Raw genomic sequence first — 16108 nt, forward strand, 5'->3', positions numbered from 1 at the left:
CATTTATCTATCCCGCAGCAATGAGACAGGTTGTGCAGATGACATGAAAGGGCTCTCTCTCTCTCTCTCTCTCTCTCTCTCTCTCTCTCTCTCTCTCTCCTCTCCTCTCCTCTCCTCTCCTTCCATTTTCTTTTTTTTTCTTTCCTTTTTGTTCCTGATTCCTAAACCTTAAGGAATCCACTGGGAGAGTACCGGCCCCTGTAACCAGGGCTCTGAAGTTATCAGGAACATACCGCTAAGGGAGGCAAGGAAGCCCAGGAATTTTTAAGTTGGGATGAGCCAGAGCCAAAAGGAGCAAGGCCACCTCAGCCTTCTCTAGCTTTTTCTGGGTTTGGGACCCCCTCCTGTTCCATGAATTCTGGAAATGGAATTGAGCTTCCTTTTCCTTGCTAAATTTTCGGGTCTCTTTCCTTCTGACGACCTGACTGTGTCTCCATGGTGGAAATGAGGTCTTGGGAGCCACCTCTATGGGTGAGGAATGGGTTGCTGAGCCTTCCTTATGGGGAATTAGGCCCTCAAGATAAGGGAGAGGTGAATCTAAACTTTGAACGGGGGTGGATGAGGTACCGTTTGCCTGCGCCTTGGAATGCTTTTCTATATTTTATAATTGCTAGTCCTAGACATGCCTGTCGCCAAGACGTTTCTGGCATGGATCGGACCATTTAAAGAGACCCCAGTGAAACCCAGCTCACTGTAGTCAGGCTGTGGCAGGCCAGAAGGCACGGGGGCCTTAGAAATTCGTGTTTGCTTTTTCCAGAAGTGGGAAGAGGGATCCTGCATCCAGGGAGAAGAATACACCCCTCTTCCCCTTAGGTTTCTGGGCCTTGCTCCCTAGCTAGCACAAGGGTTAAGGACAAATCCAAGTGGCTCCCCACCTATTGTCTCCATCATTGACATTCACCCGATCTTCCGGTTTCAGACAGGAAAATTGTATTTGCTTGAACCCTCTCTAACCCTGAACTAGGCAAATATTCTCTACGTCCTTTGTCCGAAAGGGTTGGTCAGGTTGAACGCAAGACTCTTTCCGAGCAGCCTTAGCTGGCATAGGGTGGCCTAAATAGCCGAAGAGCGGAGGGCTTCAGTGCACCCTAGATGGTGGAGATTATATCTCGGTAGCTGCCTCATCCACACCCTTTGGCTTCTACGACCTACCTATGTAATTAGCCTTCTTCCGGACTGAGCCTATGTACCCAACATCAAAAGAACATCTCCTTCCTGGCCTAAGGATCGAAGGCACTAGGAAAATACAGAAGACAGGGACACCAAAGACAGGAAATTCCCCTGTCCCAAGCCCTAGACTGGCTTCAGGACCCCACCCGCTTCCTCCCCTACTCGATCCCTAGCCTTTCTGATATTTCTGCTATTTGGTGACACCGAGAATTGCCGTACAACTAGCCGGCAAAAAAGCCGTTAATAGTAGTCTGTTTACACTCGGAAATTTCCCTTTCCTGTGAAGGAAGGAAAGCAGGACAGTTTTGAGCTTCTCTCTTACCCGGGTTTGCCTAGGAGTAGGGGTAGGGGCGAGGTGGGGTAGGGTTCTGCATTCTCTGAAAGTCAGTTTGAAGCATGGCTCTCGATTCCGACCTGAGTTTGAGGTATTGGCTTGGGGTTCGGTTTTGTACTGTTCCCCTCCTCCCCCAAACCCCTACATTTCCCTCTTGTTCTTTTTCTGTTTCTCGGTCCCAATCTCCCTTCATTATCTGGCTAGTCCAGTCTCCATCTCCTCCAACCTCTACCCCAGAAGGCGTTTTTTCTTCCAATTCTTCTTGTTTTCCAATTATCTCCTCCCTCCTCTCCCTGAGCCCTGCTGTGGGAGGTAAAGGGTTAAGACGATCTGTGAAGGTTCCTCGTAAAGTCCCTTAGTTACATTAGAAACATATGAGTATCCTGAAATACGGAGCGTCCTTACAATGCTTGTTCATCCATCCCCTCTGACCAGTGCACAGCCAGTCTACACCTACTGAATCGGTCTGACGAGTCCTCCGAGTTAGAGTGGGCGCAGGTACATTTCATTTGCTAATGAAAATCAAAGTGGACCACGAAGCACTTTGTTCCCAGGTCTTCAGCTCTCTCCTCCTTGTCCAGGTTCTTTTCTCTGGGATAGCCCTTTGGGTCTGGGTCTTTGGGCTGCCTCCCTTCCCTCTTTGCAGGTTCATATCAGAGGGATTGGCCGTTCTTCCAAGCCTTTGGCTAGTCCAGTTTAGTGTGTAAAATCTCCCCCAAGTCCCAGACCCTCACCTCCGGAAAGCTGAAAAAGAAAACTCGTCCCTATCTATACCTGGTCTCCTTTCTAGGAGAAGAAAGCCAGTGATGAGGGGTGGGGGTGGGAGTGGGAGAGGACAGCACGGGAGGCGGCAGGGAGAGGCCACCCTGATGCGGCCACTGAGTTTCGAATGTCAAGCTTTCCTGCACCCGCAGCCTTGGATGGGTTGCTTGCTGGGTTCTTCTTCCCTAACCCTAGGGTTCGGCTTCTGAGTGTCGGAGCCCAGGCAAAGACGGCCCCGCTTTTCGCAAGCCAGTGGCGGGGAGAGAATTCTCAGGCAGGGCTGAAAAACTTACACCAATTCTGGAGCATATTATGACTCCTAGGGTTATCCAGGTTCTGGATAGGTTTCACTCCGCAGCGTGCCTTTATCCCCATCCTGAGCAAAAGCAAGGACGAAGCTGCTATTGGAAAAGTCAGGAGTCCTGGGCACAAAAAGTACTGTTTCAGTGGCTCACAAGAGGAAAGAAAACCAGCCACCCATTAAAAATAGATTTTGCTAAAAGACTCTTCTTCTAGTCTCCCTTAATTAAATTTTTTCTTTCAGAGAAGATCCCACATGTCGGTATCTCTGCTTTTGTTGTGCAAGAGAAAAGCAGGACAATGATGTCAGACACAAAAAGGCTCACATCGCAGCTGTTTAGAGTGCTCTAATCTTGACTTTTGTTGTTCAAGAGGAAGGGAAAAAAACTATAAGGTTCCAGTCTCCCCCTCAAACATAGCAGAGAGTTTATGACCCACTTTTCCCCACAGCCCCAACAGAGATCTTCTAATAACAGAGTGGCCAGGCCATCCCCTACTTTTCTGATTTCTTCCTTGATTTCTGGACTAATTGTCTCGGCAATCGTAGATCAAGAAAAAGAGAGAAAAGATCTGCCTGTAGGAATCCGACAGCAGTTTGCAGATCCTGGACTAGAGGTCAAGTCCAATCTAGAAAAAGATCCACTGAACGCCTTGCATTGCATTCTTCCCCTCTTAAGTTTGTATCTATCTCAAGGGCTAACACGGCCTTCAGACATTTTAAGAGCCAATGACGATGGTAGGAGAAATCACTTTGTATTGCCTGATTCGGGCAAGATCTTAACGTCACTTTTACTTGATTTCTCTCTTACATTATGGATTCTGTGCCTTTTTTAAAAAAAATCTCTCTTGAGGACTTAGTCACTGTATATTTGAGTTGAGCGAGATAGTCAGTCAAATGTCTGAATTATTTTATAGGTTCGTATAATTCAGGCCACCAAGTTCCTCTTTCCTCCAAAAGCATTACTGACTGCATTGTATCCGGGTCGTTTTCCTTACTCTTAAATTCCCAAAGTTAGAACTGAAGGAACTCATAACCCGAAGGACAATGGAAGCAGAAACATCAGTCCTTTCCCTTCTGGAAACAAAGGCAAATTCTGACATTTTGGCCAGATACGACTTGGAACCTTTTCTGAGGACAGAGGGATCCAGAGAACCGGGCGGTTGACTTTGCATCCACAACCAGCGCGCCATCTCTGCCCTTTGGCTCTTTGGGGTCAAGAGACAAGAATTTAGATCTCATCTCCAACCAATTCTTTTTTTGAATCATCAATTGGCAAGTGATCGGAACGAAATCAAAATATCCAGAGTTGATATTGATTGTCCAAGATCCAGTGTGGCTTAACTCGACTCTGGAAGAAAGAGGGAATGGAACGGAAAGCTGTAGGCAGGCAGTTTCAAGCAGGGAGACTTCAACAAGGAAACACGCCGAGGCTCCTTTCCCCTTCCCCTCAAAAAAAAAAAAGCCAACTCCCACTATAAAGAAGATAGAAAACAAAATTAGGAGGAAAGCGTGCGTGGGAGGGGGGAGAAAGTGAGAGGAGAGGAAGATCTCTGTTTTCAGGGATGCTGCCTTTGAACAAATCAGACAGGGTCTTCAAGGTTTGAGTGACAGGTCTCACATTGGCTAGACTGCAACTTTCAACTTGACCTTGGCCTCCAGCCGTGTCTGACCCGTATGTAAAACAGCTCTGTCCTTGGAGCTCCGAACTCTCCTCTCTCTTTTCTGTCTCTTCTCTCTTCCTGTATTTTACAATGAGACCCCGAAAAAGGAGACTGGAAGACAAAAGGGGCCGGGTAGAAAAACAAAACTAAGGCCACTGAAGAAGATCTCACAAGTCTTCAAAATTGTAGCTCAAGTAAGAGGGGGATGTGGAGGATGCTTGCAGCCACGGTCACCAGAGAGGAAAAACCAGGGAAATGACGGGATTCTTTTTAGTTGTTGCTTAAGTCAATCCCAGCCAATGTGTGGAAATGAGTCCCAGAAAAATCTCCGCTAATGCATCCCCTGCTCTCCACGTCCATCCTTTGAGCTGACAGACCAGTGTCTTCTGAGAAAATGCTGGACTGGCACCCTGCCTAGGCTCCGGGACCGCCAAAGAAAAAGGGTAGGAAAATACCCCGCTCTGGCCCTCGCCCAGCTCTTCTTTTGGGTCGGGGTTGTAGCCACAAAGTCCAGCTGCTCTGTGGCTTTGACCGTCTTTCTGAAATCCCTGAGATTTCATCAGGAAATTCTCAGTTTCGTTTGTAATACAAACTTCTTTGTCTGTCTAGCTAGTTAGCTGCCTGCTTACCTTCCTTCCCATCTGTTCTTTCCCAAACCTCAAGGCCGGTCTCTTTGCCCCTAAGGCGTCTGTAGATTTCTGCCCACCAAACCAAAGTCGTGAAGACTCGGACTGGCTGGGTCTTCAGCTAAAGGTCATCAGGGACTCAATTCCTTTTGCTCGCCTCTAATCTTTATTCTCGAAGCCGACATCAGAGCCTACGGGGGCTCACAGGACCAAAGCCAGGGCCTGGCCCAAATCCTGCAGGAAAAAGACCCAAGGCATTTTGGAGCTTACTAAATCTGATGAAAAGAAGAACCAGGTCCACGTCCTCAGAGCGACATTATTCAGGGTGGGTAGGGCTTATAGAATAGAGAGACAGGAGCCTCATCTGTTTATAGGGGGGGGGGGAGGGGGGGGGGAAGGGGCCTGGAGAGTGTTTTGGGGACAGAATGTATTCTGGAATATAGAAATCAGAACTGACGTTTCATCCGACTCCCCCCAAATAAGCGCGAAACCTGGAGGTTTCACCTCAGAACGGGAAGGCGAAAAGAAAACGTTTTTAGGCCGCCGTTTGGAGGATAGAAATCTAACCAGCTAAGAAAATTCTCCAGAGCCAACTGGCTTCTTCTTCCCTCCTTACTCTCCCTGCTCAGGGTAGCCAGTCTGTCCTTCCCAAGCTATTTCGTTCTAGCCACTCCGACTTAAGTTCCTCAAGAAGGGGGACTCCTCGAGCTGCCTAGGATCTGTACAATTGTCACCAGTTAGAGGATAGGAGACGTGGAGGGAGGGGGGACGTGTTTTTGTGGAATAGCTGTGCCTGTGTTGATTACAAGTCGAAGCTTTCGGAGAGTAAAGATGAAGGGGGGGGGCGGGGAGGACAAGCGTCTCTAGGCCAGGGCCACCACCATCCTGGGCGCTCTCTTCTCCTAATCAGCTAGAGCTATTAGTTACCCAAGGTCCAGGACACACTCAGCGCCGCGCCAAGTTCGGGAGCAGAAAAGAGCCAATTACCCCTCCCCTGCCCGACCCCCACCCCGAGAATGAACCAAGGAATATAGCGGAGCTGTCCTAGGCCCAGAAAGCTCCCAGTTCGCTTGGAGTGCTAACCCAGGAAGACATGCAGCGACCGAAAAATCCACAGCGACAACACAACCCGGACAGACCAAGCGAGTTCTCCACCCGTCCGCCCCACCAAGTCCCATCCTCCCAGAGTACCTGTCCCTTCTGCCCAGTCTCGGGAATACATTGGTACAGAAAAACCACCTCGGTCCTCTCACCTCCCAAACCCCTTCCCCCCTCTTCTAGGCCATCCCTCTTAGATGGGGGACTGCGGGGGAGGAGAGGGGAGGAGAAGAGAGGGGGGTGGGGGAAAGTGGCGCCGCGGGCAGTCCAGCCCCGAAGGAGTGCGGTGGCTGGACCTTGGGGGAGTCTGGGACACTTGGGTCCCGAGCCTTTCTTTTCCCTTCCCCCACCGCCCCACGTTCTTCTTCCCTCCGTGGCTGTGTTATTGAATTATCCACGCCTGTTCCCCCCCCCCCCGGGGCCCGGAGGCTTGCTGCTGCGGCGGCGGCGGCGGCGGCGGCGGCGGAGGAGGAGGAGGAGGAAGGAGAGGAGGAGGAGGAGGAGGAAGAGGAGGAGGCCCAGCCCCGAGCCCCCGGGACCAGCCTTCTTTGCATATCACGTGGGAGGGAGCGGGTGGGTCGGACCAATGGGCGGACGCCTGGCGCGACCCCGCGGGGCGCGATCCGCCCCCCTCGCTCGGGCCCCGGCCCCGCGGAGCGCGCTCTTCACTTCTTGGGGGCTTTTTAAAACAGCGCCACTAGGGTCTTCTCCATGCGGCTCGGGCTATGACAGCCTCCGTGCTCCTCCACCCCCGCTGGATCGAGCCCACCGTCATGTTCCTCTACGACAACGGCGGCGGCCTGGTGGCAGACGAGCTCAACAAAAACATGGAAGGGGCGGCGGCGGCCGCGGCGGCGGCGGCGGCGGCGGCGGCGGCCGGGGCGGGGGGCGGGGGCTTCCACCACCCGGCCGCCGCCCACGCGGGGGGGAACTTCTCCGTGGCCGCGGCGGCGGCGGCGGCGGCGGCCGCCGCGGCCAATCAGTGCCGGAACCTGATGGCGCACCCGGCGCCCCTGGCCCCCGGAGCGGCAGCAGCCTACAGCGCCCCGGGGGAGCCACCCCCGTCCGCCGCCGCCGCCGCCGCGGCCGCCGCCGCCGCCGCCGCCGCGGCCGCCGCGTCCTCTTCGGCGTCGACCTCTGGCGGCCCCGGACCCGCGGGGGCGGCGGGCGCCGAGCCGGTCAAGCAGTGCAGCCCCTGCTCGGCGGCTGCTCAGAGCTCGTCGGGCGCCGCCCTGCCCTACGGCTACTTCGGCAGCGGTTACTACCCGTGCGCCCGCATGGGCCACCACCCCAACGCGCTCAAGTCGTGTGCCGCCGCGGCGCAGCCCGCCTCGGCGGCAGCCGCCGCCGCCGCCGCCGCCGCCTTCGCGGACAAGTATATGGACACCGCTGCGGGCCCAGCCGCAGCGGCGGCCGAGGAGTTCAGCTCCCGCGCCAAGGAGTTCGCCTTCTATCACCAAGGCTACGCAGCTGGGCCCTACCACCATCACCAGCCCGTGCCCGGCTACCTGGATATGCCCGTGGTGCCGGGCCTCGGGGGCCCCGGCGAGCCCCGCCACGAGCCGCTGGGGCTGCCCATGGAGAGCTACCAGCCCTGGGCTTTGCCCAACGGCTGGAATGGCCAAGTGTACTGCCCCAAAGAGCAAGGCCAGCCTCCCCATCTCTGGAAGTCCACTCTGCCCGGTAAATGAAGTCCCTCTCCCTCCTCCCGCGGCTCCACTCAGCTCGCCCTCCTAGAATGGTTCCTTTGCTTGTCCCTCTCGCGATTCTGGCCCTTCCCCAGCTCCCCTCCGTACCCTCAACGCACCTCAGAAGCCAGCCAGTCTTCTCTTGTCCTCCGTGCTCAGTCACCTTCTGTACCACATCTTTGCTACAGCCCCCTGCGGTTTTGCTTCCCACTTCCAATTTATGCCTGTCACCCTAGGGGTGGGGGGTGGGTTAGGGGTGCCCGAGCAGTAACTGAGAGGGCGCCTGGTAGACTCCCCTGTGGCCAAGTTTCCTCCCTCTGGAGCCCTTTTCCTCCAAAGTATGGTTCTTGGAATACTTTGCAGAAATCATACAGACATTCCCTCAGCGTCCAGACCATCCCCAACCTCCAATTTCTCTCCTCAATTTCTCCCAATAGACTGCAGTCAAGAGCTGCTCGTTTCCTCATAGGCCAGAGAACTAGACTGGAAGAAAACTGGGGAGGGGGGGTAGGTGATGTGGCAGCCGAATGTCTGTTGTCCTCAGCTACTAGACAGTCGCCCCAAGGTGGGCACCAATTGCAGAACCTCGGCGCTCCTTGAACAAGGATGAGCGTGAGCCCCTCTTCTCGTCCATCAGATAGCCAAGCTCTGCTGATTTTCCTTGAGCTTAACAAGGAACAATTTCACCTCAGATTGATTCTTCCTCCTGTAGGACAAAGCGCCCAGGTCCAAAGGTGGCACAAGTAGAAGTGGGCTGGGCAGGCGTGAGGATGCTAGCGCTCTGGGAGTCAGACTGTGGCTCGTGTCATCCCCGGGCACGGCAGGCCTGCTCTCTGGGTATGTAACTCGCCTTCTTTCTCTTTCTCTCTCCCTGCTGTATAGATGTTGTCTCCCATCCTTCGGATGCGAACTCCTACCGAAGGGGAAGAAAGAAACGGGTGCCTTACACCAAGGTCCAATTAAAAGAACTCGAAAGGGAGTATGCTACAAATAAATTCATTACTAAGGACAAACGAAGGAGGATATCAGCCACGACCAATCTCTCCGAGCGCCAGGTCACCATCTGGTTCCAGAACAGGAGGGTCAAAGAGAAAAAAGTCATCAACAAACTCAAGACGACAAGTTAATGGATTTTTTTTCTTTTAATGGAGAGAAGAGGCGACTCTTCTGCGGAAAGTTGCCGAACTCGTTGCCTTGCCTACGTTCAGAGAATAATAATTAATAATAATGAAAACGATCAGAGGAGAGACAGTGGCCCTCTTCTTTCCTAAAGAGATAGCTGTGTCTTTGATGGAACCTAGAATGTTTTTTGAAAAAACAAAAACAAAAAACCTTGCGATAAGAAACGGTTAAGACTTCACAGTTCTCCTGAAAGCCCAAGCTGACTGACTGTTAATGCCCAACTCTAGAACCCAAACGCCAACCCCCAAATACGCAATTTCAGATAAGTTACGCATTTACTGAAATCCTGTAAGTATTTATATGACCTTTGCATTTTAGGACGCTCTCTTAAACGTTTAGAAAATGAAAGCTGGTGAAATTCACGAGGTCATGGTCAACATCTGCCTTTATTAAGAAAAAAAAGTTCCCCTACATTTCCGATCCCAGTGTATGTGGGATAGCTGCTCAGGTAACTAAATCCGAGTGAAAATGTCCATTTGCTGGATGGTAAAGCTTTTATGTTATTTTTTTTTTTATGTATAGACAGAGAGGAAAGAAGGTACTGGAATCGTGAGGGCAGAAATATGGGGAGGGGGAGAGGGCAGGAAAAGAGGCAACATTGGGGGAAGGAAGATTCCTAGTCTGGGAGTGAAGACAGCCAAGCCAAGTTCTGAACGATAGGGAGCAAATACTTGCCTAGAAAAATCCTTAGAAGCGTTTTAAATTGCTGCTAACAAGCAGATATCGTGGCATTTGGACTGGATTTCCTGCCCCTCCAAAACCATTGATTTTCCAAAGGACTCCACATCTTTTAATCCGCCTTTGCTCTCCCAAGACACCTTCTAGCCTAATCCTGTAACGACCACCAAACAACAACATCACAATTAGGAAAAACAAACAAACAAACAAATAAAAACAAACCTTCCAGCTCTGGTTAGACCACAAGTAGAGTACTGTTAGAATTGACCTTTTCTATTTGACGAAGCTTTTTTTTCTGGAGAAAAAAAAAAGTGGGGGCTAGAAAACTCAGAGCCGAAATCCATTCTTGCCCCCAGAAATATTTTGATTTCTATAGCCTATATTTTGATCATTTAAGTAATTAGTTTTTTTTTCCTTGTTTATCATCTGTTATGAGACCACATTAGGCAGTGTTAGGGATTCGTCTTACAGCACCTTCTTAATCAATCAGTTATTTTTCAACCAGCACATTAGACTTGTTCTTATTCACTATTAAAAATGCTATCTTGTAAATAAAGACATTCAGCGCACTGTGAATGATGTATCTGTGCACCCTCATTTTTTATATTTCTACTGAAAATGAAAAAATTCTAAGATATGTAGATAGTGATCTAGTGATGTTTATTCTGTTAATAAAATAGTCACTGCCATACAATCTCAAGGAAATACTCTTTATTTCCCTACCCTGGACATGCGCTACGCGGAGAGTGAATACTCAGCTTTATCTCATCTTTTCAAGCTAGGACCCTTCTTTTCTATTTTCAATCCAGCTCACATTCTTGCTATAAATTTTTGAGCAAAGGGCGAATTCTCCCTATCTCTAGATGCAGTCAGACGATTAATGCTTAGGGAAGGTTAAAGTGTCAGGTATTTTGAAGTGGGGTGGGGAGGGGGGAGACGGAAAGAAAAAAAGAAGGAAGGAAGGGGGAAAGAGATAGTCTAAATTCCCAGGCTTTCAGTGGAAAATGAGAACCAGTTGTGAGTATCAGAAATGCCAAGGCCGCCGTATTTTAAGATCTTTTGTTGGGTCTGGATGTGTCTAGAAGTGCAGGTTTTGATATTTGTTTCAGTGACAAGACTAGGAAAAGCTCTAAACCTTGACCTTGACGAAAAAAGACAATTTGTGACCTTGACTTTTGACAGCTCGTGAATCGGCCTCTTTGGGATTGGTGGATCAAGGGCGCCACCTGGTGTTTTAGCGAATTGTTGTCATTCAGCGTGTCTTCATAGAGTCTAAAGCTGCTGGGGCTGGGGGAAGATGGGATAAATTCGAAGTAGATACTAGGCCTTTTCTATGGCAGAGTTGTTCTTTTGGGGACAGGAGGGGGTGGAGGGTGTTGGGTCCAGAAGAATCAAATGTAAATAGGTCCAATTACATAGGTTTGTGAATACTTGACATTTGGGTGGATACACTCAACATTTTTAATAGAAGTATCTACCACCAGGCTTGGAAATATTTTGTAAATGTTGTAACCAGTTAAAATGTTGTGGACTAATGTTGTCAATGTGTGATGATTCACGAAGTTGAGGGAATCATCTCTGTATGCCTCTGCTATAGGTGACACAGAATCTCCTTTAAAATTTCTAATAATAATGGTCACTCCAACACTCAGTTTAGGCCATTTTAGTAACTGTTCTTTTCTACTGTGTCAGAAGTACATGGATGCATTTTCAAAGCTGAACATGTTCATTACAGTACAGGAGGCCTCCCTAAATAACCTTCCTTTCCTTCCCGTCGACTTCTAAGGTGGTCTACCACCCTAATTAGAATTATTGAGGAGCCTTTACGGCAAATAAAAAAAGGTTTTAGATGCCTTGCTAACTACAGACTTCTAGAATTACATTCCAGAAATTCAAAGAACCCTACCTCTTTAAAGGTCAATATGGAGACCCTTCTAGATTTCAGAGCTACAGATCTGACCCTAAGAGTCATTCACAGGAAAAGTCCATCGGAGACCCAGTAGCTGAGTATTATTTTGCTAGCATGCAGTCATGAGTTGAAAGCTTGTGAGACTTGACTGTTGGGTTTTCAGAAAGATGTGTATATATTATATAAATAGATATAATGTATTTACATATGAACACACATATGTCCATATAGGTGTTGTGTTCATTTTTTAGATATATACATGCAATAGTGTCTGTACACACATAGTGTCTGTATAGGACTTTACACACAAACATAGGACTTTACATTCAGAATTATTGGAAAGTTTGACTTTTTGTTTATTATTGGAAATAGGGCCTCAATAATGATGGGCTGAAGACTACTTTATCATTGCATGGAATAATTCGGTCTTGTTCAGTTGTGGTGACACAAACACACAGACATAAACAATCCAGGAAATGTCACCCTCTGTTGTTCCTAGCAAAAATCTGGACCTTCTTCTTTAAGATGCATAATTATACAAAGAAAATGAAAGTATTTCTCCGTAACCCAGCCATCTTAAAAATTATTACCAGAGTAAATCCATAAAATGTAATCCTACTCTGGATATAAGTATTTTAAAGTGGGTTTTTTTTTTTTTTTTGGAGACAAATGATCATAACCTACCCCAGCTCTCTCCATATAAAATACACACTCACATGTAAGCACACTCCCAGCATATTTCCCAATGTAACAGCACCCCACGGGCATCATAGATCGTCTATAGACTCTTTGGGAAAGCCACAGAGCTTCTCTTATTCCTTTTCTGTGTTTGTTTACTTGTAGGCATGTAGTCAGGGAAACTTCTGTTGGTGCAGGGGTATTAATTTCTAGAGAATGCAGTAATTTACTAATTATCCTGGCTTGGAAGGCTGGCAGGCAGCAAGTGAAGTGACCTCAGGGGCTCAGACTTTGAAGGCCTGATACTAGCACCCAGTACTGGCTCTTTCCATCTTGTTTTCTAAAGCTGTCCTACAAGGAGATGTGTAACCTTCAGAGACAACAGATTAGCTTTTGGGAGTGCAGGGATTGACAAACAGGAATATTTTTATGGTTTGAGAGGTGCTGCCACCATGTTGATGGTGTTCCTTCACGCCTCTCTTATTTAAAATGTTCATTAATCTGTGAGATAATTGATGGTGGCTGCCGTGGCTTGTGGAGCCCTGACATGGACCAACAGAGCAGAGAGAGCTGGGTAATGCCCAGGCAGCTCTCCTCTTTTCTCCTCCTCCTCCTCTTCCTCCTCCTTCTTCTTCTCCTCCTCTTCCTCCTGTATTCTCCTCCTCCCTTCTTTTATTTCCCTCCTTTTTTCCTCTTCTCCTTCTCTCTATCTCTGTCTGTCTGTCTGTCTCTCTCTTCCTTCCTCCCTTCTTCACTTCCTCCCTGAAGCCTCCTAAAAAGTAAAGCAGGAGGGCTTTGGACGCAGCTCGAAATCATTTGTGAAATTGACTGACACTGGCTTTGGTCTAGCCCGGCTACGACCCGGCCGAAAAGTCTTATAGATTGAAAAAAACAAACAAACCCGTATACACCCAGAAGAGACTGGCCTATCACCAGTGATTAACGTTAGGCCCGTTAGCCTTCTTTATTGCATCAGGGTTTTTATGTAATAGAGTTTATTAAAGGCATTTCACAGAAAGAATTTGTAACACTTCGCTATGTGCATTCCACTGCTGTTTACGCACAGTCTGGAGTTTTTAAATAGACCTATTTTAAATTGCAAAGCACATACATACACACGAAAAATGTGAACTGGGACCCGTTGGGGAAAACACACACACACACCTAAAATTCAGCCTTTTCTAAAAAAAACCCTCTGAAGTGCAGAAATTCAACTCAGAAGGTCTTCTAGAGGAGGAGGGGGAAGACTTTCGCAACAGTGAGATAGTCTGGCTGCTTCTGCAGCCTTGCTGAACAGTCGATGTGGTTATATTTGCTGATGTTTTCTGCAACCGACCTCTTCAGTCCTTTTCTGTTCCTTGCATCTTTCCACGGTTTCCCGGCTTGTCTGGAGCCGAACTAGGACTTCGGGTGCCACTCCGAGCCCCGGAGCTGGTCTTTCTGGGGAGTCCCTCTCTCCTTCCTTCCCTCCCTCCCGGACCTCGAAGATGGAGACTAAGACCTGGTCCTACCATTGATTTATGCGCATTCCTTTAAAGTTGATCGAATGCGTGTCAATAACCCGGGACCTGGCGGAGAAGCCGAGAAATGCCCAGTCAGTCGCTCACGTCCCATTTTTCATAAGCAAAGATGCAACCGATAATCGAGAGGCAGGGAGAGATTTATGCAGCGCTCCCCGGACAGGCACGCCAATTAAGTTTTCATCTGCTCCGGCCAGCGAGTAAATAATAGGCTGCTTAATTCCTTCCGAAACGGGAAGGGCCCCCTTCCTCAGGCTCGGCACCTTCTCCTCAACTGCTTCTACCTACCAGCGATGGGGGCGATGATGGCGAGGCTTGTTTGTTATTTTAATTTGCCGTTAAAAAAGAGAAAAACTGCGAGGCCATAAATATTCTTCTGCCCCAAGTCCCGCTAGTCAGAATGGCCCTGGCCTCCCTCGGTTTGTCTGCTTATGGGTACAGACCTGGGGCTACAGAGCCATTGCCCAACATGAACTGAGGCGCAGGAAACCAGATTTGCAAACGCCTTTCTAGGAGGAGCACCCCCCTCCCCCATTTCAGAAGGTCCAAACAGGCCTGGGGGAATAGAGGCAAGATAGAGGAACAGAAGGGGTGGTAGTTTGGTTAGGGATCTGTCGCACACATACACACCAGGCTTTTCTTTCATCTGGGACGAATCCCGGCTACAGAGAGAAAAGTCCTAGGAAAATGGTACCTGAAGACAGACCCCCTCAATCTTGACAGTAGTTCTAAACATGAAAGAATCTGAGAGAAGGGTGGTGTGTGTTGTGAGTAGAAGGCAGGCTGGGGCGGGGTGTACCTGGGTCACAGGAGCGTTGGCATAGAATCTGGTTTGGGAGGTGTAGGATTGGGGGACCTTCAAGGGTGCCGGCTCCCAAGGCTTGGCTAGGCTCTCCCCGACCTTAGCCCTAGACTAAGGCTGGCATTCTCAGTTGATGCATGCTGACGTCACTGCAGCCTTGGAGTTAGGTTCTGAAAGATTGGATTGATTTGGGTGTTGTTCGAGGCGGACGGACACAGTAAAGCGAACGACTGAATAGATTGTATAGGCGCCCACTCTCACCAGGCCCGGCCCCCCGACAAGAGAAAAAGTGGGTATTTAATCGCTCTGCGTCTTAATTCTTGGCAGAGCAGAAGGCGGTTTGCAACGGGAAATAAAACTTGACAGCGACATATTTCCTAAAAGGAATTCTAAGACTGGCTGAAAAGAAACTGTGTTTTTCTCCCCCAAATACTTCCGCTGGAAAATCCTGTATTTGTTCAGGCACTGTTCGGAGTTCTGGGGGTTCTGGGTTCCCTGGCCCGCCTGTGGAGCCCCTGCCGGTGGAGGGTGGCCCTGGGAGTTGTCTGCGACCTCTCCAGGGGTTCAGAAGGGCTGCCTGGAGAGCTAACGGCAGTCAGAGCTTTCCTAGAACTCGGGCTCCAGGCCCAAGAGGGCCTTTCTTAGGCCTGATGATTAGACACTAAAAGTCCAAGGCTAAACACGAGAGCATGCTAATTCTCGGGTGTGGGTGAGATTTGTTTTGTTTTAAAGGAGAGTACAAAAACACAAGTATTGAGTGTGCCCTCAGTGTCAAGGCCTGCGGCACAGTCCCTTTCTGAAGGCTGGGTGTCCTTGGGACTTGAGGGGATAGTTTTGAGAACTATTGATTTGATGTGGGATTTGAGATTTGATTTGAGGATTTGAGAGCAGAAGGACTGGCGTTTGGGCTATCTTGCCTTTTTCTTCTCCCCCCACCCCAAGCCAGGGACCCTTATTTCTGGATCAAATGTTGCAGAACACACTGTGGTCCTTTAGTGATGGAGGGCCCGGATAGAGGAGAGGTCTGTGAGTGGCTGACTTAGGAGTAGTAAGGGTAGCTGCATTTCAGGTCTGGCTAGGCTGGGGGGCGGAGGAGACTCTGCTCTTCTCCGTCTTTGTTGCCTCAGGCTCTCGGGCTGGGTGGCGACCTTACATAAAGCCTGGGACTGGGAAAAGGCTATGAAGCTGGAGGTAGTGAAGCGGGAAGGGGAAAGTCTCTTTTACCCAAGACAGGCGGACAGAAATGGGGACTGTACCGATCGCTATTGGGTGGAATAGCATTGGAAAGTTCCCGAGATAAAGAGGCATCTCTCCTCCGCCCTCCTTCACTCCCCCCTCCCTCTCCCTGCCCCCCTTCCCCCCCCCCCCCCCCCGTAGCGTGAAAGAAAGCGCCCTCCTCAGCGGCGTAAAGGTCAAGTCCTACTGCGCGCCTTCCACGGTCATGTCTGTGGTCAGGCCTTTTGCGTGCTGGAAGAGAGTAGAGAGAGGGGCACTGGCTTCTCCAGAGCCCACCCTGGACTCTGGGGGTGGGGGGAATGGAGACAGCGGCTGAAACGCTCCAGTCTTTCTTTGTAACTGTTCTCTCTCAGACTTGTTAATTCCTGGCAAAATGTTGAAGGCGAGCAAACCTGGCAGCTTGGAGTACCGACGTGGTTTTTATTATTATATTTTTCCTTTGGGAGGGAGTTATTCTGCTTTG

At 49.6% G+C, this 16108-nt stretch overlaps 1 protein-coding gene across 1 annotated transcript; it reads left to right on the top strand.

Moving 5' to 3' along the window:
- The first annotated feature begins 6677 nt into the window (after positions 1–6677).
- HOXA13 (homeobox A13) lies at positions 6678–8767 on the top strand. The gene is made up of 2 exons (XM_069088259.1): positions 6678–7635; positions 8523–8767. Exons 1-2 carry the CDS (start codon positions 6678–6680, stop codon positions 8765–8767), a joined length of 1203 nt encoding a protein of 400 aa, XP_068944360.1.
- The last annotated feature ends 7341 nt before the right edge of the window (positions 8768–16108 follow it).

Source organism: Petaurus breviceps, unplaced genomic scaffold, assembly GCF_028583685.1.
Source record: "Petaurus breviceps papuanus isolate PSGF00001 unplaced genomic scaffold, PetGlider_PUasm1.0 185, whole genome shotgun sequence".
In the NCBI taxonomy this organism is placed as follows: Eukaryota; Metazoa; Chordata; class Mammalia; order Diprotodontia; family Petauridae; genus Petaurus; species Petaurus breviceps.

Excerpts from the sequence above, each read along its gene's own strand:
- HOXA13 (XM_069088259.1), top strand. The coding sequence starts at position 6,678 with ATGACAGCCTCCGTGCTCCTCCACCCCCGCTGGATCGAGCCCACCGTC. Across the intron at positions 7,636-8,522 it reads CTGGAAGTCCACTCTGCCCG|ATGTTGTCTCCCATCCTTCG; the intron begins GTAAATGAAGTC and ends CCTGCTGTATAG.